Source organism: Mycteria americana, chromosome Z (genome assembly GCF_035582795.1).
Source record: "Mycteria americana isolate JAX WOST 10 ecotype Jacksonville Zoo and Gardens chromosome Z, USCA_MyAme_1.0, whole genome shotgun sequence".
NCBI classification, from domain to species: Eukaryota; Metazoa; Chordata; class Aves; order Ciconiiformes; family Ciconiidae; genus Mycteria; species Mycteria americana.
Genome location: NC_134396.1, coordinates 19,420,718 through 19,448,311, shown reverse-complemented (window position 1 = coordinate 19,448,311; position 27,594 = coordinate 19,420,718). Strand labels below are relative to the sequence as shown.

Sequence of the window (27,594 nt, the reverse complement as noted above, 5' to 3'; positions counted from 1 at the left end):
AGTTCAAGCATTTGATTCTGGCAGTTTCTGGTCAGAATGGTACTTAATGAGCTGTGCATGAGTGCATGACTCGATTGCCTTTGCAGTAAAAAGTAGTGTTCATGCTAAAAAAACACTGCAACATACTGTGATTTTTGAGCTCACATGTCTTCGGGCTTATTGTTTGTTGGAAATGGGTCATTATTTCAGCAGCTGCAAGAAGTAAGTGAATAAAGATAGCTCTACCTCAGCTTCTAACTCATAGACTGAAAGTGTTGTATTATCTGCTCTCCACAAGAGCTATGTAAGGTTCAAGCTTGCTTGTGTTGAGTGAGGTCTAACCCAAAACCTATTGTAGTCCCGTGTTGCTACCAAGCTTTAGTAAGTAATGGCAATGAGGCCAAAACAACTAAAAACATTTCAGAAGTGCCTGGATAGATTGCAGTGGCAAAAATAATCACTAATTTGATGCTGAGACAAAAGTTTGACAGGCAATAAGCCACCCCCTTCTATTCAGCAGCCAAAAAGCAGCCCACAGAAGCGTGGCTACAACTTTGTGGCCTGCATCATAACACACTGCAAACTTTAAAGCCCTCATCTCTTTGGAGACTCTTTCAGCATAGCAAGAACCAGCAGTCAACAAAAGGCCAAAACAAACAAACAAAAAGTTATATGAAATATAAATATATGAAAAGTTTTATGAAAACATATGAAAAATATATATATGAAATGTATACATTACTTCACTTCCTCTAAAGGTGAACACTTCCTGTAAAGGTGGTGCATTGTTTAGGGCATATCTGCTAGCAGAAGTAGATGTCCATGTATGTATACATTCACTATTGTCAGGCCTAAAAACTATTAGGCTATGACCTACTATGATGTACTTCTTGTTTCTGGAGCAAGATGCAAAAGTGATAAAGGATACCACACTTACAGTTTCTTAACAACTGGGAAGCATTGTGCTCACCAGAGACAAAGCACACTTAAGAAACAGAAGCCTGTGAGGTGAAGGCTTGAAAATTATCATATTGAGATGGGGTTGTAGGGGAAAACCCAAGAACCCTCTGCAGCTACCTCTACAGATCCCAGCAACAGAATTTTATACAGGACTGCAATACTGCGATTCTCAGCACTGATTTAACATAGTAGCCTTGAATGCTGCTCAGACAGCTACGATTGCAATACCTTCCAGGCACTGCAATTTCTAGCCAGGATATGAAGTGTTTTGCCACAGTAGAGACTGAGAACTCTCAAGCCAAAAGGAAAAAAAAAAAAAAAAAGCAAGCAAAACCGTGCTGTACTTTTGTAGACTAGTGGTGTACGTCCTAGAATTACTTTTCACTCTGCCATGTGTTACAGGTTAAACCTTGGAGTACACCAACAGCAACGAGCTCTCCCTGGCGCGACCAAGTACAGGTGCTGCTTGAAGCCATTAACAGCCCCGAGACCGCCCCGTGCCAGCCCCGAGCTTAACGCCCCGCTTCTCTTCGGGGGCTTCTGGTCACCCCCCAGCTCCCCTCCGGCGCCGCCACCGAGGCGCCAGCCCCAGCTACCGACCCGCGGCTCCGCTACCGAAGCTGGCCCCCGCCGCCGCTTCCACCGGAGCTGGGCCCCGCCCGCCCCCGCGCGTCACCCGGCAACCACACGCTGGAGCCAAGCGCATGCGCACTCCCCAGTGTCACTTCCGGCTTCTCCGGGCGGCTTCCGGGTGGCGCCGCGTTGCCGTGCCGCGCGCAGGTCCTCGCGCGCCGCGGGGAAACTTTTCCTGCCGCGGCGCCGCTGGGCGAGGCTCGCACGCGCGGGGAGGGCGCGCGCCCCCGCCATAGCTGCCCTCGCGCCCGGCCGGGCGCCATGGCCGGGGCCGGCGGGCGGGGCCGCGATCGCCGCTTCGTCCCAGGCGCCGGGGGGCGGCCGGCGGGCGGGCGCTGAGGAGCGGGCGGGCATGGCCTCCCCGCCCGGCGGCGAGCAGCGGGCTCTGCGGGAGCGGGTGGCGGCGCTGGAGGCCGACCTGGGCGCCTGCCGCGGGCAGCTGGAGCGGGCGCAGCGCCGGCTGCGCCGCACCGAGCGCCTCTACCGCGAGGCGCGGGAGGGCAGCGAGGCGCTGAGGAGACAGGTGAGGCCCCCGCCCGGGAACCGGCTCCCCCGACCCTCTCTCCCGCTCCGGGCCGGGCGGCACCCGGCCCCAGTCCTGTCAGGCATCCCCGCTGCCGTCACCCCCCGACCGGCCCACCGCCCCGCTTGGGGGCTGCCGCCGGCGTGCCCCCTCCGCCCGGGCTGAGCCCGTGGGGCAGGCCGGTCCCGTGCCTCCCGGAGCCCGCCAGGCTCTCCTGGCCTGCGGGACTTCAGCGACCAGAGAAAGTGCTGCTGCTGCTGCTGCTGCTGGCTCGGGTTCGCTGTCCCGAGGCAACGTTCAACGTTTGGCCCGACAGGTGTGAGGGAGGGAGAAGGATAACCTCAGCCACAAAGTTGGTTTCGCAGTCAGAAGGAAAAACTACATGTAGCAGAAGGAAAGCAGCTTAATAAACAAGGTGAAGTAAAGGAAGAGTAGAAGAACTGTCTGATGGATGCTTGTGGCAAAACAGGGAAGTTTCATAAATGCCACTGTTCATCACCACAGAACAGTGGTTGTTGCTTGGAATTCAGCTTTTCAGGGTGGGCATCTTAAAATAACCTTGGTGAAGTTTTTTTTTTTTTCCTCCCAAGTGCTTGCCTTTGTTATTATACCCTTTGTGAGCAGAAATTATGTTTTTCGTTATACCAACCATTCGAGTAGAAAAGTGTCTCCTGCAAAAGAAAGATCAATTGAAATAACTATGATGCAGTTATGTTTTGTTTGAATTACAGAATGTAAAATGGGTTGATATTCTTTTCTGACATAGAGCCCTAAAATGCAGCATTGTATTCTGTAACATGCTGTTTTTCTTTCAGGTGGAAGAGCTCACTAAGGAAATCCATAATAGGAAGGAGAAAGATACATCTAGTGTAGAAGTACAGACAGAAGACTATGCTGCATGGTCACAAGCAGGTAGAGAGGGTGGTGATTGCTTAAACAGGCACCTAGAACAGTATCTTATTTTGAAATTTTTTAAATGTAAAATATATTTCAAGACTGTATCCTTCGCTGCATTACAGTCAGTAACCTGACATTGTCTTGCGGACCATTTCCTATTTATTCAAGCCATTCCTTTTAGAACATGATAAAATGTAGCAGGGACTGTAGCAGAATTCATGCCATAGTAATCTGTTACATAGTAATCTCATACATTATACATATATATGTTTTACCAATTTTTAAAGTACATTAAAACAATTTGTTCAATAAGAGTAGAATAAAATCAAAGCGGAGGCGCTACCTAATAATTGATTTTCATTAGGCTACTTATATGCATAAATTTCCAGTTTAAGATTTAGGATCCTTAAACTGCATTGTGTAAAATACTGCTTTGCTAATTTCTGCAACTTCAACTTTTCACACCCCCCCCTGCAGATTATTACTACTATGAAAATTACTACAATCACACTGATACTCAAGATTGTGTGTCTGAACTGCCAGTGCAGCACAATCATGGGACTGAAGGCACTGAGCATAATTCCACAGAGGACTCGCAGACAGGTGCTAGTATTCCTTTAAGGATGGATAGCGCCGAAGTTGCTGAAGACGGAGACGACGAAAATTTTATCCAGAATTCACAGGTTATAGAACTGTTTTGAAGTCAGCACACTACTAATATTTCATTTCATTTAAAAGATGTGCTTTTGGTCTTGATGTCAGTGTATGAAATGCTATTTTGTGATGGTGTGGTGCTAATGATAGCAGACAAACATCCTTGTGCTTTGAAACTAGTTATTTTTGTAGTATGTTCCAAGTGTAACATACTCCTAGATTTGTTTTTAAAAAAAAATGCACATTCTAAAACATATGTCCCACATAGCCTGGAAGCATCATATTTTTTTATCAGCAGAATATGTTCAATATGGCCATGCTGACTGTCCTAAAGTGTACTTTTTTTTTTTTCCTCCATTGATATAAGGAGTCAAGTTGAAGAAAGCAGAAGAAAGTTGATGGGGGGGTTTATTTGTTTATTTTGTTATGGGTTTTTTTTGCCCTGCTATCCAGCCTTCCTTTAGATCACTCACTTCATCTCACTTGCTTAACTGATCTTGTGCCTTAGGATCTAGCAACTGAAATGGAATGGAGAGCAGAAATCTGTTTTAGGAATGTACTGAAAGATATTCACTGTGTATATTTTTGACATGAACCACTTTTGAATAGAGGCTGGGGGAAACAAAAGGCACAGGATGAAGTCTTGGTCCCATTTAAATCAGTAGAAGTTTATCAGTAAACTACAGCTAGGCTTTTGCTGCCTTGTTTAATAGTTCTTGAATCAATCCAAGTTCATAGAACACTTAATTTTTTTTATTTAAAATAGGGCATTGTAAAATCCTAAAGAACCAAGGAGATTCTTTTTTAGAAGAAAATTTAATTTCTTACTTTCTGGTATCAGGAAGCAGAAGATACTTCAGTACCAGAGGGTTCTTTGGCAGAGAGCTTGAGAGCTGCTGCAGAAGCTGCTGTTTCACAAACCGGATTTATTTACGATGAAAATACAGGATTGTATTATGACCATAGCACTGGATTCTACTATAATTCGGTAAGGATCGTTTTCAAAACCCTCAGCATTTTTTTCTCTGTTGCAAAGTTTTAGTAGTAAAAGTTGATGTGAGCAAAGAAGTAAGATCCAAGCTGACTTTATGATTTGAAAAACATGTTACTGAAGACGAATAGTAATGGAAGTTTGTTAACTAGTTGCTGAATTATTTCAGTCAAAGATAGCAGGCTAAGATATAAATTTAGATTTTCATTCAGTTCTTTTTGATGTCTCCTAGATCTTTAACTTGCTTGGCACTGTAGAAATTTTATACTATAAAGCTGCTCTGTAACTCTTTCAAAATTAAAAGCTTGAGCTAAAAGATGACTTGTTTAGAAAAAGACAGATTCCTGAACTAAGTCAGTGGCTTCTCCACAGTGAAAAGCGTGTTGAGAGAAGATACACAAAATACTTGTACATCAACTTGAGTACAGTTACCAACTAGTTTTATGTTACAGGAAAGAAAATACTTCTTTAAAAAAAGATGTCAGACAGTGGATCAAAATTTTATAATGGTTAATTTCTGCTATACGTTTTTCATAAGAGAGCTTTTGGGGAGGTTTTCTTTTTGTCCTGTGAGGTATGTGTATACATACATGCACATATAGATAGAAATATACACTGTCACAAATCCCAGTGGAACTACTGTGATGAAAACAGAGGTTTTGTTTGCAGCATTACATTCAAGTCAATTAAAAAAAAAGTGCATTTGGTACACAAAACTACTTGGTTTGTTTTCAGGGACGCTTCTGGACTTAATTTTTGAAGTCTTCAATGATACCATTGCTTTTGACATAGTTTGTGGATTTAGCTAGATACATAAATGTTACAGGCTATAGATTACAGTTTATGGTAAAATTATGCAAAAGAATGTATTTTCTTGTTCAGTAACTGTTCTGAATGACAGGAAATGTTCTTGTATTGGGTTTACTGGCAAGGTTTTGGTAGTGGGGCCGGGGCCTGCAGAGGTGGCCTCTGTGAGAAGAGGTCAGGGCTGCCTGGACATGGCCAGTTCCACTGCAGGACACAGCTGAGGCCATCCGGGAAGCTGGTGGTGCCTCTGTGAAAGCGTGTTTAAGAAAGAGCAAAACACAGCACAGTGGAGTGTGTATGTGGCAGAGGGTGGGAGAAAAAGGGGGGAGAGTAAAAAACAACCCTGCGAACGCCAAGGTCAAAGAAGAAGGAGCTGGAGGAGGTTCTCCAAGCACCAGAGGAGGCAATTCCCTGCAGTCCATGGAAGAGGACCATGCTGGAGCAGATATCCACGCTGCAGTCTGTGGAGGACCCCACAGCAGAGCAGCTCCTTAAGGATCTGTGGCCCATGGAGAGCCCATGCCAGAGCAGGTTCCTCTGGCCACAGCTGTGGCCTGTGGAGGACCCATGCTGGAGTAGTTCTTGAAGGACTGCAACCCATGGGAAGGACCCACACTGGGCAGGGGAGAAGTGTGAGGAGAAAGGAGCAGCAGAGAGGAACTGACAGCAACCCCCACTCCTTATCTCCCTGCGCCATTCAGGCAGGGGGAAGAGAGGTAGAGGAGTTGAGAATGAAGAAGTGAACGAGAGCTTGGGAAAAAAGGGGTGTGGAGAGGTGTTTTGTCTTTGTTTCTGTCGTGGTTTAGCCCCAGCCGGCAGCCAAGCACCACGCAGCCGCTCGCTCACTCCCCCCCCCCCCCCCCGATGGGATGGGGGAGAGAATCGAAAGAGCAAAAGTAAGAAAACTCGTGGGTTGAGATAATAACAGTTTAATAATTGGAACAAAATAATAGTAATAATAATAATGAATTATAATGAGAGGGAAAAAAAAACAATGAGAGAGAGAGAGAGGAACAAAACCCAAGGGAGGGGAAAAAAAAAAAAAAATTATATATATATATAAAAAAAAAAAAATTACAACCGCTCACCACCCGTCGACCGACAGCCAGCCAGTCCCCGAGCAATGATCGCTACCCCCCGGCCAACTCCCCCCAGTTTATATACTGAGCATGACATCATATGATATGGAATAGCCCTTTGGTCAGTTTGGATCAACTATCCTGGCTGTGTCCCCTCCCATCCTCTTCTGCACCTGGCAGAGCACGGGAAGCTGAAAAGTCCTTGACTAGTACAGCAGCAACTAAAACATCTCTGTATTATCAACACTGTCCTCAGCACAAATCCAAAACATAGCCCCATACCAGCCGCTACGAAGAAAATTAACTCTGTCTCAGCTGAAACCAGGACAGTTTCTCACCTTCCAGCACTCTCTTAACTGGCAATAAATTAAATTAATTTTTCACCAGGTCAAAATGGCTTGCCCATGATGGTGGTGTCCGTGTCTTATCTTGACCCATGAGCTTTTCATCTTATTTTCTGCCCCAGTCCTGCTGAGGAGGGGGATTGAGAGAGCAGCTGGGTGGGCACCCGCTAGCCAGCTAGGGTCAAGGCACCATAGTTCTTTAGTACGTTTGAGTATTTTATTTTTTTAAACTTAGGATCTGGTTCTTTATTAACTGGATGTTTCTTTGAACAATGTGTTTACTGAAGTAATGATAACATTGCTCTTTGTTTCTTATAAAGGAAAATCAACTGTATTATGATCCAGCAACTGGAATTTATTACTACTGTGATGTGGAAAGCGGACGGTACCAGTTTCATTCACGAGTGGATCTGCAGTCTTATCAGGCTTCCAGTACTCAGCACACCAAGGATAAAAAAGGGAAAAAGAAGAGAAAAGAACCAGAGCGGATTACTGCAAATGACTATAAGGTAACTTTAGAACTGACAGATAGAAAATGCAAAACCTTGGGTTTTTTTCATAATGCAATTTATGGGTTGTGGGGTTTGGTTTTATGTAGAGGATGTATGCTTATTTTCTGAAGGATTCAAACGTCTTTAAACTATATACAGCAGGTTACTAACATGTAGTTAGTGTTGAAATAATTTTCCCAATGAGTGATTAAGGTTGAAACTTTCAACTTGGATTTCCTCACTTTTTCAATGTTATTTTATTACAATACAACTTCATAGATGTCTAAAATTGAGTGTCAGTGTAGCGCTCTGATTAGCAAGCACACTAGAATGAATTCAGGGTACTGTGTGGACTGGATTTATGTTAGAAATTCAATGTTACCTCAGTGTCTTGATTTTAGGGTTTTGGCTTGTGGGTTTTTTGTTGTTGGCTGTTTGGTGATTGTTTTTTTTAATTCACATGATGAATCAAAAAATGACTGAAGGTTTTGAAAATGCACACACACGCTATCCCTTGTCTGTGACTCTGTATTCCAAAGGTCATTCCTCTGACATTTTACTGTATCTCTAGCATCATTTGGGATTGATGAAATGTCTGTGAAGTTCTAATTCTTTGCATATTATGCTCTCCTATTGATACTTTATTTGGTCAATATATTTTTGTTGTCCATAGTGTGTGGATAAGCTGTACATCTTCATAAATGCCCATTGTAATTAACTTGTATTTTAAGTTATAAAAAACGTAACTTCCTTTCTGTTGTTTTTCTGATTGCTAAGAAAGAATACCATATAGTACATAGTGACTGCCTTAAAAAAACATTACTCACTCCTAAACACCAGAAGTTTTATTGTAACATAGCTGTTAAACCTCAGGAAGCATTTTCTTAATGAACACTATTATTGATGTTGAATCAAATTTGTGTAGTCCTATTCTGCAAATTTATTATTTAAGATTTATTGAATGTATTGATTTCTTTAGTTTGCTGTGCTTCTTAGTTTGCATTTTTTAAAGATACTGCTTTAACTGTTGCACAATTTCATTATGTAGGCCTCAGTCAAGCTGATTGGTTGAAATCTGAAATAATTATGTTAATGTACCAGTACTCTTACATAATAGTTACATAGCATCGATACAGAGTTTAAAAATTTTGTATCAAGAGTGCGGTCTTCTGAAAGATTTGAAAATGGAAACTGTTTACATTAAGAATCAGTGAAGGTAGGTTAAATGGATAGTGGTAGTTGATCAATTACAGATTTTATAAATAGAATGTGGCTAATGTGGCAATTTCTACTCCTTGAGAAAAATTCATGTGAACAATTCAATTTTGAAAGCTTGAAGTGGATACTTAGCAACACTAACTATAATGATCCTTTAGACTTAAGGGGACCTAATGCAGTTGAAGCTAGGAGTTTTACCAGCATCTAAGTTCTGGGCATGCTGTGTGCAACTGCTGAATTAGCATTCTGCCATTCTCAAAAGGCATTGTTAATACAGAACTTTATTCATCATGTGTCAGGAAAGCATCATGGAAAGCTTGTAGGAATGAGCCTTTATCACATAGTGCAATTAATAAATCTCTTAAATTTAGTTCTGTGATGAACAGTTACATATTCACCTAAATCAACAAGTGTACTTACAAAAGTTCTGTGGCATATATAGGTCTGACCTAATAAATAATTTTGACTACTTTTGGGATCTCATCACAATCCACTTCTGTCATCTGATTATACTACACATAACTACTTCTCTTTAGTTTATTTTATATTGATAAAATATTTTTATATAGATGGTCTTGTTAACAAGTTTTTTGTGTGAAGCTTGCATAGTCACAAGGTAGGAGGTAAACATCCACTTTTTCTGATGTGTTTTATTGCTAGTGAACTGAGTACTTTGCTTTATTTGTGAATTAATTTGTTTGACCAACAAGATAACAGGAAAAATATTTAAAACAGATTCTGTAGTGCACAGATCTTTGCATCTGCGAACAGTAAGTGAAAGTTAGTGTCATAGTAAGAATTAAGGCCTTTTCTATTTTTTCAACAAAAAAGGGGAGAATACAAAGTGAAACTTAAAACAATTACTCTCCACTTTAAACTTCAAAAAGAAAAGAATGCCTTTTTGTCAGTGCACTTTTATGTAAATGCAGTGTTAGATTTAGAAAAAACAAAGCACCTTACTGTCATATTTTACGTAGCTGAGTTAAAATACTTTATTCTTGTTGTGTGGTTCTTAATCATATAAAAATTGGTTCATTAGTTTAAAAAAAACATGTTACATTAGAATAAAAGATGAAGATTTATTAGAATAAAAGATTTAGATTTTTCTGTTATAAAACTGAAAAAATAGTTTATAAGCTGCATAATCCAGTTCATAGATGCCTAGTATTACTTGGCAATATTATTGTCAGTTTGGTCTCATATTGGTAAAGGCACTAATTAGTTCATGCTACTTATTGTGTTATTTACATCTTAAAACAAAACCAAAAGTGTCTGGTTTTAAGTAGAACTTTGTAGTTGAAGTGTTGTCTATTGAAACGCTTTCCTACACACTTATGCCCAGCCTTCTCACTTTTTCCTTCCATTCCTTCTTCCACTCTTGACAAAAAAAATACAAAGCTAAAATAAAACCTATCCCTGAATACTGATTAAATTATTAAAGTTGTGACAATTATTTTGAAGATTATTACTTCATTGTTGCTTTTCCCAACTGGTTATTAAATTGTGCTGCTAGCCTGAAAAATGCCTCCAAACATTACCTAATTTCTTGACCAAAGTAGGTTTTACTCGACTTTCTTTTTCTACAGCCAGTACAAGTAGGAGAATGGTTTCGTTTACTGCCTGGTCTGTGGACCACTAATAGTGGTAAATCGAGCAATACTAGGGTCTAATTCTGGAATGTTTCATACACCCCCTGAACATTATTACTCCTGGATGAAGATGAGGTGGTTTATAAGAATATGCATGTGAAGCAGGAGAAGACAGTGAGCAGCAGTTACAGAACCTCAAGTACACAAAACAATTGTTAAACTTGTTTTCTCTCTTTTTTCAGTTAAAGGATTAAATGTAAACAAGTACTGATATTTAGTATTACTTAAAAGTTGTCAAATACAAGAAAAAAGGGAATTTAGCAGCTGCATGTGTAGATTAGTACAGCAAATATTTCTACATAGATGGTACTAGTAGCTATATAGTTTTTACAAAAATTGAATGGGATTTTTGAACGACTTACTCTGTTTAAACCAAAGTTAATCTCTTTTTAATCTAAAAAAGATTGTAACTGAGCCAATCTGTTAACTTCCTGTTTCTGGTCACAGGAGGGTTTTTTAGTTGCGGTTTAGTTTGTAGCTATTGCGAAGAATTTTATGTGCTCAGCTATCTTACATATAGTATCTATTTATAAGTAGTAAGTTGGGATGCTTAACACTACAGAAATGGCACGTGTATTTTCTACAAATATTGTAGCATTCTTGAAAAAGCAATATAAATCTGAGAATCTAAAGAATAAAATTAATCTGTTAAAAAATTATTGTATTTTTAACAAGCTGAATTACCAAACAAGAAAATTCTAGTGAGCGTCTGCTAAAGTGAATGTACTTCTAATTGCAAAAAAAACAGTGGAGGGTAACTCACCTGCTTAGTATCTCCTGAGGAATGTTCCTGATTTATACAAGACCTTTCTTTAAAGAGATTCTTTCTTTTCAGTCACCAAACTTCCATATTACAAAGAGTTTTCTTTTGACTTGTGAAACTAAGCATGCTGCCCACATGCTTACTTTTAATAGACAATCAGGAATTTTTTTTGCCAGGATGAAGCATTAGATAGCCTCTGTGCAGCTCGCATAAAGAAGATGGGTGGAATACTTTGGAACTTTCAGGCATCTAGTTCAGTTCTGGTATCTTTTTGTAGAGGTGGGCCAAAAAAACAATGGGGCAAGAAATACCATAATTATCTCCTGTACAAGAAAAACTTTTAAAAAAAGTAAACTTGGAAAAGTTTAAAAAACAAACACCACCACCCCCAAACAAACAAAAAACAAATCACAAGGTGGCATCAATGATAATGGGATCCCTGGCCCAATATCTAGATCCAGTGCTTCCATACGGGTGGGTTGGAGAACAGACTGTGTGCAACAGTGATCATGTAGTTCTACTTGCTGGATTGGGGCTGTTAGACATACGTAGCAAAATTTAGATGCAGGGTCTGACATGTGCCATTTTTTTTCCAGAAATTATTTTTACAGTTTATTCTTAAACTACTGTCTAATAAATTTTATTTCAGCGTGGTGCTCAAAATTAACTTCTGCCATATTCTTTTCCATTATAGACGCATCCTAGCTACTTCTGTAGGAGAGGCAAGGCTTTTGTGGTAGTATTTCCCATAGAACTCTTGAAGCAGTGATTTTTTTTTTTTTTTTTTTTTTTTTTTAACCACGTGTAGTTTACTTTTTGCTGATATTCGTCCCATCTTTAGGTACGTCAATTGACAGAAACCATGGCTAATCTGAAGATTTCTTCTTTTGGATTGGCAGCTTCTGGTGAAGGTAGAGTTGAGACACCAAACACATTAGTCCATGGATGTTTACCTTTAACCTTGATATTTTTATTAAAGGAAAAATAATACCTAGTAGTTCATGTTTAGATACCTATTTTCCTAAAGGAATTAATAATTTTTTAAGGTATTTGATCAAAACCAGTTCATCTACAAAGTAACTTTGAAATATATTTGAAATACTGTATAAGTAAAACATCTGAAGAAAACTTTGATGGCATTCTAGAATATTTGAGAAGAGACATATTTAGCATCACTGTATTAATGTAGGGTGTCTTGACTAAACAACCTACATGTTCTTTAAGTAAGGCAAATTTATTTTTCCTCTATTTCAGAGCTGTCCACCAGTGTATAAAATGGCTTATTTATGATATAGGAAGAGCTTTACTCTTTTTCTGGCTTTTAATTAGATTTTTTGCATTGGAAATTTGAGTATTGTGTACTGGAAGACAGTAACTGAAGTACTTGTGAAACGGTGCTAGCAAGTGAAAGCTGAAATCTGAGTGAAAGAGCTATTTTAAACGGTTTGAAAACATTTCTTTAATAAAATACTGAATTTCACATTAATAATTCAAATTGAGAGAGTCAGTGCTAAAGATCTAACATTCAGCCCTTTAGGATGAGGGCATTGAGTACCCATGATTCCATTAAGTCACCTAATGAACTTCTAGCAAACCAAGAAGCAACAGACTACGCATTTCTGAGAAGTCGTATTTGTACATATTTGTATGTTTTGTATAAAATAAATTGATTTAGAAAACAATACAGTTTAAACAGTTTATGCTCACAATAATTTTTAAGTTCTAATTTGTAGGCATGCTGAAGAATTGCACAAACATGCTTGTTAATCAGGCATAATAGAGAAAAATGTGAAGTTTTGAAAGACAAAATGTCTTGGTCTGTTACAGTGAAGCAAAAAGTATAGTTAAATGCTTCAAATATTTTGCATTTTTCATTAAAAACACTTCAGTTACTATGATCACTCATGTATATATTGTAAGTAGGCCAATCTGCACTTCACAGGGTCGTTGTATTCAGTAGTTTGTGGCCTATCTTTTTATAAAGCAAAACCATCAATTCCAGTCACATGAACATGATCTGTAATTCTTATAAGATCACTCCTCATGGGATACATAGAAATCCTGATTTCGCTTGCACCTTTGGCTGTCTTTGTCAGGGATGCAGAAATATGAACTGCAGTTAAGAAATAGTTAAAATGGATGAGATTCATCTCACCTCTCAACTTTACTCATGCTTAGTGAGAGAAAAGCCAGAGATCATGTGGCAATACCCAGGATACACAAAGTTTTTCAGAGCTGAATCACATAGAGGCAATCTCTATCCAACGTATGACTGTTGGGGTAGGTGTACTGACTGTTCAGATATATTAAGCAAAGCAACATACAAAGGAATGTATGTGCCTAGTATCACGGTGTAAAAAATATGGTTATAATGAGCACGTACTTGCACACTGTGTGTTGTATCATTAGTTTTGCATGAAGAGTTAAATATCCTGCCATTTGAGAAATGAAGTGCATTGCTAGTATTAGGTCATTCAGGATGATATTTACTGAATATTCTGTTTACTGCTGGTTCCTGTTTTTTAAGCAGTGGCTGTATGGAGGCAAGGTGCTGTTTGCATCGTTACACTTTCATGCATGCTACATATGTTCTGTGTTAGTACTAGTAGTCATAAATAATGGAAAAGGATTTCTTCAGCACAAGTAAAGACCCTCTCAAATGCTTTAAGAATACATTCAGCATCCCCAGGCTTAATCTTTAGACATCGTCAAGATGTGCATTTTAATACAAATCTGTGAAATCATGAAGGGCTCAAAATACATATTCTTTAGGAATGCAATTTTTAAATCCTCAATTTTGTACAAGAATTTCTAAATGCGAAGATTACATTTCTATCAGTACTTCACAGAACTATTTAGTTTATTTGCTTTCTGTAGTAATTGTAGTAATAGTGGAAAAAATTCAGAAACTGCTGAGAACAGGCTTAATGGTCATATTGGTAGAATGTATGTACAGAATCCTTGGTCTGTCTATAAAAGTGTTTTTTAAAATGCCTGGTTTCAACCCAGAACAGAGTGTCTACTCTTTAGTAGCTGGGCTTTGAAACAGCACCTTTTTATTTTCTAATTTAGAATATCTGAAGTGATGCCAAAACCAAGTATCCCTGGATTCACTGTGGGTAAAGAGCTGAGTGGTTGGAGCATTATACTTGGGCATCAGTGCATCACAATCATCTGTTGCTTTGCCTTAGCTGTGATTTGAGCAGACTATTTAGTTTCTCTGTTTTCAGATTAGATTAGTAAAACTTTGGTAGCTCACAGTATTACGGGAGGAAATAGATTTAGGATTGCAGAGCACCTTGGTATGTTGGGTATCGATCTAATATCCATACCAAACATAACTATAGAAAAGATAAATACACTGAAAAAGATCATTCAGAAGAGCAATAATCAGATTTGCCAAAAAGATTGCTAATGGAATTAATATGTCCGATATGTATGAGCTGTGTAGTCTTACTTTTGGCAGGATTATTACATCTCTTTCTTAAAATAAACAACATTAGGCAGTGACCTTGCAATCCTGTTCCTTCTTAGTTCCAATACATAGAGGATTCAGGGAAGAGGACTAGTGTATTATAGAGAAACCCTAAACAAACCAATAGTCCTTCAGTTAAAGCATGAGGTCTTTTAAAACTTGCTGATTGTTCCTGAGAATCTGCTCTCTTATTGAAGGTGTTGCAAAAATACACTGTAAAGTCCTATCCAACAGCTTGACTGCTGGGCTGAGAGGAATTCTTGTGTTTGTCTTAGAGCTGTGCCACTGCTGAGTTTTTACAATTCTGAAAACTGAAAGTGTTTTAATTTCCAGGACACTAACATTCACATTAATTCATGTATCTTGATATGTAAAATGCTTTGTACGAAAACTGACTGAAAAAAGTCAAGGATTTTTTTTATTTTAGCTGCTGTGTTGCAATATTTGGTACAATCCAGGGCAATTGAATGCATTCATTCTGAATCCAAGATGGCAAACAATTTATCTGAGATTTTTTTAAAATTTATCTTTTAAAGTCATTTGTGTGCCTTTTTTTATTTTTTAAGATGGTCATCAGGCTACTAGATTGAGAATTACATTTTCAAGGTACTCTGGCAAAATTAATCTGAAACTTTAGATTTCTCAATTAAAAAAATGTTGATGGTCTTTTTTTCTGCTGATGAAATCAAGTCGCCATGGAAGAACCTGCGATGATCTTATCTGTCTGGTATTCAATGGAGAAATTTGTTGCAGTAGAAAATGGATTCTCAGTAGAACTGTTCCACGTAGCATAAATTAAACTTAAGTTCTCTACAGTGTCTTGATGAAAGGCTTTGTTAAAGTTGTGATTTTGAAAGGAGGAAGAGCAGGTCATGAGGTGAGCATGGGTGGGCATTCCAGATATTCTGGACCATTGTGGAAAAAAATGAGAAGACAAAAACAGGAGGAAGATATGATGAAGATCAATTAAAGAACTCTTAAACAAGTTGCAAGAATTGAGTAAGAGAGGGACAGAAGTAAGTGGCATAAAAGCAAAACTGGAAAATATTCAAGATGCTGTTGTACAAGTTTGAAAGTGAGGACAAGGATCTTAAGTTTTGTGTGAGAAAAGAGGAAGGAATAAGTGAAGTTTAGAAGAGGAGTGCAGTCACACTTTCCCAAATAGAAGATGGTCTCAGTCATGTCTAATAGCATGTGAAAATATTTCTACTGAAATGTTCTGTTGACTGCATGCACTAAACTTTCTGGAAATTTAACCATTTCTTAATAGTTGTAAAAGTAATTCTTCCTAGTGAAGAATTTACTTCCAGGCTGATAGCAGACTTTAGAATAATTCAATCTGTAAAGAATGTAACATTCTATAACTCCCCTCCAGGATTTGGACACAGAAGAGCAGAAATCATCTAACAGTCTGAATTGCTTTTCCACTACTGAGCAAGTAAGTTCTACTGAAGAAGAAGAGTCTCCAAATGTAAGAAAGAAGACTAAAGTGGACACAAAACCACGAAACAGTTTAACAGCCAAAGAATCAGTTTCTACAGACAGTATAAATTCATATTCACGCAAAAGTACACCAGATACTGCAGCATATACAGATGACAGTAGAACAGCAGACACAGAGAGTGAGCCAGAAGAAGGTGAAATTACAGATTCTGAGTGTGAAGCCTACAGCAGTGAGGATGAAGTAACAAGTGAAGAAACTGCTGATTCAGAAGACTCAGAAGACGAAGGTGAATTATTGTGGCTTTTATGTATGATATTACTGTGTTTTTCCAGGAGCCCATTAAGAACAAACTACAAGAAAACAGTTTGGATAATTTAAATAAATAAAAGCATGTGACTTGAGATACTTTGAATTAAAAAGTGCTACATGTTACCAGTATTTGTTCCTTCTCTTTACTTGCACAGTAGCAAGAAGTAAGTAGTGGTGTTTTTGTAAAAGCTGTTTAGGTATAACTTCCTGGGCCTGTGTAGAAACCTCAGTGGTAGGATAAAATTTGTTTAGATTAGGATAGTGACAGGAGAAAAGAGTCTATTACTAAAATTGCTATTCTAGTACAGACCTCACAGTAATTCTGTGTATTAACTCTCTTCAATTAATGTATAATACTCCTGATACTGTTCATAAACAATCATGTGTAATTCAATGTAAGATGAATCCACTGTGATGAAAAGGATGAATGTGGAGTACTCGGTACTATTTGAAATCCTATTTTGTGTGTATTCCAGTGGCAACATATAAGAAATGGGTATAGAGGGGAAACCTGTATGCTGTTTTGTACCAAAGAAAGTGTTCTCCTAGGTCCTTAAGACCGCCTCAAGAATTGAATGGTCTCTTGCAAAAAAAAAAAGTAACCTGTGAAAAGCTTAATGCAACCAATTGGAACTATGTATATGCAAAGGATATTCCAAATCACAGAATGAAATACAACCTATAGAAGTCTGTACTGCAGGCTGTGCCCTGCTCACAGGGCAGTTTGTTTCTTCTGTTTTCATTACTTTACTTACTCAGCTCCTCGGATTCTAAGTGATTAATGGCATTCAAAATGTGTTTGCTACCATTAGGCTTTCAGATTAAATTTCCTTCTCTTACTATTTTCTAATAATCAGTTCTGTAGTAATGCTGGACTAATAAAAACTGGAGACCATTTCTCTCCTCCTAGTACCTTTTGAGCTAGTGTCTTCCCATCTTACCATGTTTATTCCTAGCTGAGATAATTTGAGACTGTTTCTGCAAATGTACATCCAAGAACAGAATTCATACAGCTGTTAGAATATAATTACTTAACAGATATTGAGGCAAAAAAGCATATGCATCTGTAGGCTTATCTATTTTTTCTTATCTGTATTGGTGCATAGTGCTAATAAGAGTAAAAATTAGTAAAAATACATTTCACATAGAAATTATCAAATATAAAGTTCTATATGCATTAGGCTTGTGATGTGGTGAACAAAAAGGTGCTGCCTTTTCTCAAAGTAAAATTGTATTCTAATCTGTTATGACTAATGGTCCGTAAATTTATAATATGCTAGTAAATTCTGTGAATGTATTTATACTTCATTGCTGTAACTAAGCAGTTGTGCCCATGTAAATGACCAGAATTAGGAAAACATTTTAATACTTTAGTGAGTAGTCATAAAGCCTTTGAAACAGTAGTCTCCTCAAAGTTTTCTCTCAGATGTGCTTATACATTTCTTTTTCTGAAAGTTGCATAGGGTTCAGCCAGATAATGGCTGAATGTATATCAGTTGTCTGAAAGCTATGGACTATAGGGGTAAAACTGTAATTTGTTGTAGTTAACAGTATTATTTTTTTTTATAATTATAGATGAAGAAAAGATTTGGCCTCCTTGCATCAGAGTAATTGTAATAAGATCGCCAGTTCTACAGACTGGATCACTTTATATTATCACAGCTGTGAAACCTGCTACAATTGGAAGGTAAAACTGAATGAGATTTGTTATATGTATCTGAAACTGTACCTCGCTTTGAAAGCTGTGGAAGCCACTCAGGATTGCTTGTCCCTACTCTTCATGCACCCTCCTAGAGTGCAGCAGTTGTCAGGTACACTGAGTTAGGTTAACCCACAGTAAGAAATTTAAGTCATGTCATGTAACGTCATGCTTACTGTGATAACAGCATACACAGTTAATGTAGCTCAGCAGTCATGAAAATTTTTTAGTGATAACTTGATCTTGTGTCCAAGTCCTAATGGCAGCAAAGCTGCAAGTCATTCTTTGAAAACTGTTGTTTCCTAGAAAGGAAGTAAACTTTTTTTCTGGGCCACTAAGGTAACTTTCGGAAATGGAAGAACACACTTCAGAATTCAGGATCACAAGGAAGCATATCCTGGACTTCCTCACATAGTCAAATTCCAGTAGGGTTGGTTCATCATTTTTAAATAATAAGTTGGGTTTTGTGCTAGCCTGTCTGCATTCTTCCAGTTCTAATATTAAAAAAAAAAAATCTGTTTTGTTCATTGTGGATGATGAGTTTAATGATGCATTAATACTTTCTTCCATACTTACTGAAAACCTCATGCCTTTTCAGCTGCTTTTATCTAATGCTGATAGATGTGGTTTGATTTGCTCTTATAGCTGGAGTTTTCTAGGTACATTTATGTGAAGATTAACAGATGACAATTCTGCTGGCAATTTGCATATAGGTCCTTTGCTAGCTGCATTGCTTCTTCATCCCCTAGTATAAGAAACTAATACACAAATCCCTTCCTCCTACTGCAGTGTTTTTGACAAAAAAAAAAAATATATACAGATTACTCTTTCATTGCTTGTATTACCTACCTGATGCTACCAGGAATTCAACTTCAGCATTGAAGACTGATGCCAAGATGCACTGAAGAGCTTGAAGGATGCAGACTTCAGACTATTATTTACAGGCCTTGATCAGTATAAAAGTTCAGATAGAAATGTCAGGTATATAGACAAAAATTTAAACGTCCAGCTTTGTCATATATTCATTGCCTACTGTATGTAGTTTATAGATGGAAAAAGGAACAGGAAGCAAGTCTTTATATTGTGTATATTGCAACACAGTGTTTTACATCCGTAAAGCTCCCTAATAGCTCACAAGAGAAACATGGTATTAAGGTTCAACAGAAATACGCCTTTTGTAAGCCACTTACTAGGCTTATTTCTACTTTGATGTGACTTATATATCGACTTGCCTTTGCAGAGAAAAAGATGCTGGACACACACTTCAGATTCCTGAAGTTGGAGTCAGTAAGGTAACTCTTGTTTCTGTCTGCTGAAAGGTAGATCCGTGTATGAATGAAGCTTTAGATTTTATGGCTTTAAATTTTGCAAAATCTTATGTTAAATTTTTTAAAGAACTTTCAGAATGAGATGTGGATTTAGCCACATTTGAAGTTAAAAAAAGGAAAACAAAGTATTTTACTGAATGGGAGTTTAATGCAAACAGCAATGTGACTTCAAAGTTGAGAAAAGCTAAATATTTTTTTAAATTGGAGTTTTACTAATCCACAGGGTAACGCATAGTAAAAAAATTATGCTTTGAATCTTGAATTTCTTAAGTTATTGAACTTGAAGAAAACATATTACTCTAAGTAGTAATGGTATATAAAATATTGATATCAGCTAGTTAGAACTTTGTCATAAATTAATCCAGTCCTTGAAGTTGAGCTCAGAGCAACAGGTTTTGTTTTATTTTTCTTCAAGGCAACTCTATAAATATGTAAGTGATGTGCAGGGAGTTTGAAAATTTAACAGAATTTCTTTCAGTGACAGATCGTAATGGAAAATTTTTCTTCTGGTTAAGGAAGATTAAAGATAAATTATGTGTTCAACCATAAATACAGCACTCTTAATAAATGAAAATGTAGATTGACAAAGACATGTCATCCAAACAAAAAAAATTGATAAAAACATCTGCAAATACAAGTATCTGAAACACGCTTTACTATGTCTGTTCCAGATGATAGTTCTGATTAATCAGGCACATACTGTATTTCATACCGTTTCCAGAGCAAATCTTTCCCTGCTATTAATGACTTTTTCAGGCATGTATTTGAAATTGGGTGCATAAAGAAGCCAAAAGGCTTTTATTTTTCTGTAATGTTACCATTTTAGTACTTCACGGGTACCAGACTGTTTATGTAAGAAGTTATTTCCCTTGGCAGATAAGGAGTCCAAGGCAGGAAAATAAATGACGTATCTGTAGAAACAAAAAGTTAACTACCAGTTTGTTTTCTTCTCTGTTCATAGTTGATAGCTGTGGACCACTTTGGCATTTGCTTTTCATGAGTGTAAAGTGAGATTTAAAAAAACAACACTACACCCTGCAGATTTAGAGTCTTTAGAAGAAGTTTGGGTTCATCCTATTCAGTAAAACAGAGGCAGAAATTAAATTATCTATTGAATGAGCTAGTCAGTCGTTCTACCATTATGGGAGTATTACTACTGTAAATGCTAGCCAATCTACCAAATATTATTTTGATTTTTTTATTATTACTGAATGTAGCAACTGCTATTGCTCAAAGATAAGAAAAGATTAGGTTTTAAATGAACACTTTCTTCCCAGATTGGCTCTTGGGGTTTTTTGTCCATTATAGCAAAAGGGATTTTTGCTTGTCAGATTTGAAACTGTCACTTTTTTAGACTTCTGGTTTTTACTGGGAGTCTTAGTAGGCCACGGAAGTCACTATTTTGGTTTGCTCAGTGGCCATTTTTGGAGGTAGTGTATATCTTTGTGAGTTTGGCCAGGAGTTGTGTTTCCTCTGTTCAATTGGGCTTGGGAGCAATACCTGTATAGAATTGCAACAACAAAACAAACAAAAAAATTAGATTGTTAGTCTCAATATCAGAAAGGATATAAAAGGAACAGCAAATGATGGCTAGTCATTGTGTCCTGAGCATCAAGATGCAGCTGAAGGTGAATTATGTGAAATTTACAAAAGCATGGCATTTAGGGAGCTATTTTGGATATGAAAGACCAAGTAACCTGAAGCTGTAGAATGAGATCAGGTTTTTTTTTTAATTGAGAGAGAAAAATTGAGAGTGTTGTAACATACCTTACAAGAAAAAAGCCTTTTATTTATAAGAACAGTCAGAAATGCTATATTACTGAATTTTGCAGTCCTTTAAGTAAAGCATACTTGCCACATTGGAAGTATATACTTTTTCAGTACTGAATGAGTTTATGGTCAAAATAGTTACATTATTAATAGTATACTTTAGCTCATGCTGTTGTGGCCCATTCATTTACATTTCACATGGATTAAATCATAAGGTGTGGAATACTCTATTAACTTAAAGTACCAGAGCAACTCAGTTAAAAGGCCTCAAAATATGTTCTGAAATCTTACTTTAAAATAGTGTATAAATTGTGAAGTATTTGCTTAATAAGAACATTTCACTTAGGCTTCTCTTTGTCAGTTCCATGCAGAAGTATATTTTGACCACGATTTGCAAAATTATGTTCTTGTGGATCAAGGCAGTCAGAATGGAACAGTTGTTAATGGAAATCAGATTCTCCAGGTGAGTAGCTGTTGTTACAATGCTGTGTGCATTGCAGAGAACTAGTCATGTGGTCATGTTAAATATGTTATAGCAGATCACTAACAATGTCATTATGTGGCTTCTTTCATAATTAGTCTCTTCCTTGTTCCCTTCTGTTTTTAGGGCCGCTTACAATACTTCATGTTTGGTTTATATTATGAAAAATCCACTACGGTTGCAGTTGCTAGAGTGAAATACCCACTGTAGTTAAATACTTGCCTGCATTTGCAAGACCAAACTGAATTACTAAATTATGAGCAGTATTCATGAAATAGAGTTGGTGCCCTTCATTAGTAACTAATTAACATGGCTGCCAAAACTTTCTTTTGCTGTAGCCTAAAATAAAATGTGATCCCTACATCTTGGAGCATGGAGATGAAGTGAAGATTGGTGAAACTGTGCTTTCTTTTCATATACATCCTGGCAGCGATACTTGTGATGGATGTGAACCAGGACAAGTCAGAGCACATCTTCGCCTGGACAGGAAAAAGGAATCTTCTGGTTAGTCTTGTTATCACAGGTACTCTGTGATATGTTTTTATTATAGCTCTTACTTCATAAACATAATATTACTTCAGTTTTGTTACAATTTTCTTGTCAACTGGGAATAGTTCTCTAATACATGATGATGTATTTTCTTCTTGGTATGTGTGTCTATGTGTAATCATGTTAGAACAAAATTTCTCACAGTTTTCTTATGTTTCAAAATATTGATACATTATTAATTAGAAATTCAATCCTGTGTTCTTCCCTTTAGTTTGCCCAGCACTTAGCAAAGAAGAGAGAGAGTTAGTCAGAAGAAAAGCATTAAAACAAATACGGGTAAAATATGGTTTACAGGTGAGTTTACAGTAGCAGCTGATTAAATGTTTGAAGTCTACATCTACTTTGTGATTCCTATTTTAGCCATAGACTTCAGTGAATAAGGAAAGTTCTCAAATGCACTCAAACTTGAGCCTGGTAGTTTACCTCAAGCTTGTCTTTTGTACACTAAATAATAATTATTTACAAACCTCTACGGAGAGAGATGATGGTAACAGGGCGTGAAGGTTCTGTTAAAAGTTTAGGAAAAGAAGACCCATTCCAACGTGTACAAGAATCGTCATCCTTTTGAGGTTAGGATGTCTTAAGATATTTCTGGTTTTATTTCTGCAAATTAAGTTTGCACTAAAGTGCAGTCCTATCTTTTATTTGGAAAGGAAAAATAATGAGCAACTGAAAAATGACGGAAGGAAGAGGGAAATATTTTAAGTTTTTATTTGAAGTCTACTTTGCTGTAGAAGACTGCCAACATGAATGTTGTTGCCTGTATGTACAGGCAATATAGTATATAAGTATTCAAGCTACTTCTGTTTTAGAGATGAACTATGGGGTTACATCTAGCACTTGTAATAAGTATTGGTGTAGAAAACAGAATGGCATCATTGCTCTCAAATTCTTCGGCTACCAAAATAATATTGATACAGAATCTATACATGTGCATAGCTCTATATGGAATCTAAGCATGTCTGTGCTTAGTTCTGCCATCTATGCTGAAGAAATAGTTGCTGAGGAACAGGCTAAATGTTTAAACAAAAAGCCAGTAGCATGTCCATATGGTTTTGTGCTACCATGGAGAGATTGATTCTCCATACCAAGAGAAGATTCAAGACAATCGGTTATTATTTACAGCCTCTGTGAAATTAATGAATTTGGCAATATTACATTATTAAGTGATGATGGCAGTAACATACCTTACCAGGTACAACTGTAAGGTAAGAAACTACTAAATGGGAAGTATAGTTTTTTGTTACAAGATTTAGAATTAATGAAATAGGCTGAAGCTGCCTTACTTTTGGAGGGAAGCAGTGAAGTTACCAAAACCAAAGAATTTAAAGCCTGCTTTCTTTGCCTTGATGGAATTTAATCTGCTTATAAAGAACACAGAGTATGAAGACAACAAAGCAGTGAAGAATCCAAAGTACAAAGATAGAGCAGGAAAACGCAGAGAGACCATTGGAAGTGAAGGAACCTTCCAGAGAGATGATAGTCCAGCTTCTGTTCATATGTAAGTTTGGGGGGGGGGGTGAATTCTTTGTGTCCTTCTATAGTGAATCTTGAAAAATGATTATAAAGTAAGTATCAATTAGTTACTAGTATACTGTTTGTGAGATTATGAATTAGCTGTATATATTGTGTTAGGAGAGCTAGAAAATAGTAAGCTATTCTTACTTCCCAGTTCACATGCTCTTTTTATTAACTCCTCACCTTCCATACAGAATTCAATGCAAAAGGTAGCACTAGGGTCTTCTGGATAGCTCTTGATGAAATAAGAACAGCATAGTAGTTCTGGTTTCTAGAGCAGCATATGCACACACATTTCTGTCCTTCAGTATTTGAGTAGAGAGCATACTCTTTTGTATTAACTGTGGCTTATGAGTTATCTTAAACTTTTCTCAAAGTGAAATCAGCAACAGCAACAAAGGACATAAAATGTTGGAGAAGATGGGATGGAAGAAAGGGGAAGGCCTGGGCAAGGATGGTGGTGGTATGAAGGATCCGGTAGGTGTCTCTGGTTTTTACTTGGAGCAAAAAGGAACAGAAATGTATTTGCAGTGAAAAATGTCTAATTGTAAGCCACTATTCACTTGAAACATTTAAAAATCCTGGTTAGCGAGGAATAATCCCAGTAGGACTAATCTCAAATCATTTTTTACTTAATGAAGTACTTTGAAATTTTTCAATTATTTTGTCCCTTCAGTGGAAAATGCCAGTAATGTCTGTTTATGTTAGGAAACTAAGCAAGAGAGGACAGACAGCTTCTAGACATTGAATTAATCATCTCATATTTGAATACAAAATCTGGAGAAAGATTGAAGTCATTTTAAGTGATGTGAATTCAAGATGGGCTTACGGTGGAATCCTTGACTTTCTCTGAGGCTGATGTAGCACAAAAATCAAGCTAGATGACAGACCACGAGAGGAAAAGCTGACTGAAGTCACTGTAGCCACTAAGTTCTGGGCCTCTGTGGCAGCCATGTTGGCCCCATTTTTGTCACCAGAGGTGTCTTGTCTTTTGGCAGTAGTGCTGCTCAGAGGCACACCATACCTTTTGTTGTCAAACTGCCGAGCACAGGGATCATATGCTATTCACTCGGTGAGGAGTACTTCACAGTAATGTTAGTGGCAGGTGACATCATTCAGCACTCTAGATCATAGTTCTAGAGGTGGTGATTTGACGCATCATTTTAACAGTACTTTAGATGTCCATGTATGACCTAGGAATAGTACAGCCTTAAAGAGAAGCGTGTGGGGAGGAGGGGTGGAATTAGTGTTATAAAATATGATTTAAAGTATTTAGAATACCTAACTTGCAGTTACAACAATATTTAATATATTTGACAGATCAGCCTTCAGTTACATAAGACGCATGCAGGTTTGGGTACCAGCAGACCAGCCTCAATTGAAGATGTTCAGATCATCCAGAGCAAGAATAAAAAAAACTGGGATAAAGCAAGAGAAAGGTTTGCTGAAAACTTCCAAGAACCTAAATCACAAAGGGATACACCTAAGATTACACCTTGGGTTAGAGGGACTGTAGAGTAAAGTATCTGATCCCACAGCAGGCTAATTCCTGTGTGTAAATAGTTGGGAGAGAATTTATTTTTATTCTTTTTTCTTTTGCTAAAGCAGAAGTTTGGTGATATGTAAAATACAGTTGTGGAAAAAATTATAGAAGATTAACTCTGTTACGTTAGTTGGTTTTCTGTAGTCTTCATGCTTTTATAAAAACACATTTTTAATAAGCAATGAATGGAATTTAGAGAGATATTAAAATTTAAGTACTTGAAATTGATTCTCATCATGAGCAGCAGGTTTCTTCCATTGTGTTTTTAACACAATTCTTCATGGAAAGTCAAACAAAACATCTGTTAAATTTAATTATGATACCTTTAACATTTTAACAGTGGTTTAAAGGAAGCTGAAACAAACAAACAAAAAAAGAAAATACCCTCAACCCCTACTAACAGTGTATCATATTGCCTTTTCCTCTCTTGTATGTTTATTCACGATTGCAGTGAAATGTTCAGCAAGAGGTACACTGCTCTTAAATTCGTACTGTTCAGTACTAGTCACATGTCTCAGCTTATGTTAAGGGGGGGAAGAAACTTTTTAAATGATTCATTAGTACTGTTCAAAAATAAATACTGTACTCCATGAAATAAACTACCAACATTGGTGAAGAAAACAATGTTCAGATACGGCTTGTAGCACAATTTTCTTCTGTGAAGAACTTGAGATGTGTTTAGTAAATCTGTATCATGCCTTTAAAAGAGGAGGTATGTTTAGAAAACTGCTGTCTGTGTGTATTATTTATTTCTTGTTCTGATACATCCATTGCTGGCAATGGAGATTATGCCAGAAAAAAAACCCAACCAACAAATTTTTGGTGGGGAAGGATTGCCAAACTGAAGCTAAAAGCTTGGTATTTATTGAATGTTCCTAAACAAAATAAATCTTTGTCAGTTTAAGCAGTGTGCTTCTTGATGCTATCTTGTGCGTATGCTGGATAGGAGTGCTCTTCTAAAATGCAAAAAACTTAATCCTGTTTTAGTCAATTTAAATTTCTGATATTTGTCCAAGTAAGGGAAACAGTAGTCTCACCATCCTATTGGATCATGCAGGCAACTGTCAAGCACCATTGAGTAAAACCAGGACAAGTTGCTAGGTATTTATCTTAATATATCTTTAGACACATACAATATAAAGCAAAATATTCAATCTATGTTAAATAATTAAAGCACACAAGTTTTTTTAACAACCTGAAGCATGCCTTACTTCAGCAGTACAGAGTTGAAGATAGTTATGAGCACTCTGAATGCCTGCAGCAATACTGCTTAATTTAATTAAAACCAGTTCACTGTTTGCCTTTCTAAGCAGTTATTTTTTTACTGTTTCAGTGATAGTTATGAGTTACTGCTTACTTTGCTGTTGCATTCCTTTATACTGACAACTTATATTCACATTTTCAGAGGCTACCTATCTTTATACTGACAACTTATATTCACGTTTTCAGAGGCTACCTATTTCTAGCTGTGAGACAAAATTGTTCTGTATGAAACAGCTATGTTAAGTTTTAGTTCACCATGTATCTAAAAAGACACTTCTGCTACTAGGAGGAAAAAAACCCCTGTATGCTAGAAGAAAGTTTTTGCCTTTTTTTTTTTTTAAAGTTGACCTCTGTGGTCTTGATAGTAAATCAAACTACAAATCTTAATCTGAAGGGAGAGCAAGACGTCTTGGACATACCTTAGTAGAAACCTTAGCTTTCCCTCTCCCCAATTATTCAAGTAACAGCTCTTAAGAAAAGTCAGTCACTGGTTTATTGTTGCCTTGCAAAGAAGAAACTTGAAAGGATTTAACTGAGTTTGCATTTCATAAACTTTTTGAAGTAAGACATCATTCACCCTCTGTGAGAGGCAGAGTCTCATGCAATCAAGCACTGACTGCTTTCAGTACTGCAGCCTCTTCTTTCAATAGTTCCATATAAAAAAAAGGACTGTCGTGGTTTAGCCCCAGCCGGCAACTAAGCACCACGCAGCCGCTCGCTCACTGCCCCTCGGTGGGATGGGGGAGAGAATCAGAAGAGCAAAAGTAAGAAAACTTGAGGGTTGAGATAAAAACGGTTTAATAGGTAAAGCAAAAGCCGCGCACGCAAGCAAAGCAAAGCAAGGAATTCATTCACTCCTTCCCATGGGCAGGCAGGTGTTCAGCCATCTCCAGGAAAGCAGGGCTCCATCACACGTAATGGTTACTTGGGAAGACAAACGCCATCACTCCAAATGTGCCCCCCTTCCTTCTTCTTCCCCAGCTTTATATACTGAGCATGACGTCATGTGGTATGGAATAGCCCTTTAGTCAGTTTGGATCAGCTATCCTGGCTGTGTCCCCTCCCAGCTTCTTCTGCACCTGGCAGAGCATGGGAAGCTGAAAAGTCCTTGACTAGTACAGCAACAACTAAAACATCTCTGTATTATCAACACTGTCTTCAGCACAAATCCAAAACATAGCCCCATACCAGCCACTGTAAAGAAAATTATCTCTATCTCAGCTGAAA

At 37.6% G+C, this 27,594-nt stretch overlaps 1 protein-coding gene across 2 annotated transcripts; it reads left to right on the top strand.

The window, feature by feature from the left end:
* The first annotated feature begins 1,683 nt into the window (after positions 1-1,683).
* On the top strand, positions 1,684-25,637 carry AGGF1 (angiogenic factor with G-patch and FHA domains 1). Of its 2 annotated transcripts, none has more exons than XM_075526772.1 (14): positions 1,684-2,095; positions 2,911-3,007; positions 3,470-3,675; positions 4,488-4,634; positions 7,188-7,376; positions 15,839-16,193; positions 17,792-17,903; positions 19,156-19,207; positions 21,375-21,476; positions 21,833-21,998; positions 22,255-22,337; positions 23,417-23,544; positions 23,939-24,038; positions 24,882-25,637. In XM_075526772.1, exons 1-14 carry the CDS (start codon positions 1,925-1,927, stop codon positions 25,080-25,082), a joined length of 2,109 nt encoding a protein of 702 aa, XP_075382887.1. In that variant the 5' UTR covers positions 1,684-1,924; the 3' UTR covers positions 25,083-25,637. The 2 variants fall into 2 exon arrangements, with proteins under 2 accessions (XP_075382887.1, XP_075382888.1); XM_075526773.1 differs by lacking the exon at positions 15,839-16,193 and adding an exon at positions 11,830-11,899.
* Positions 25,638-27,594: the final 1,957 nt, after the last annotated feature.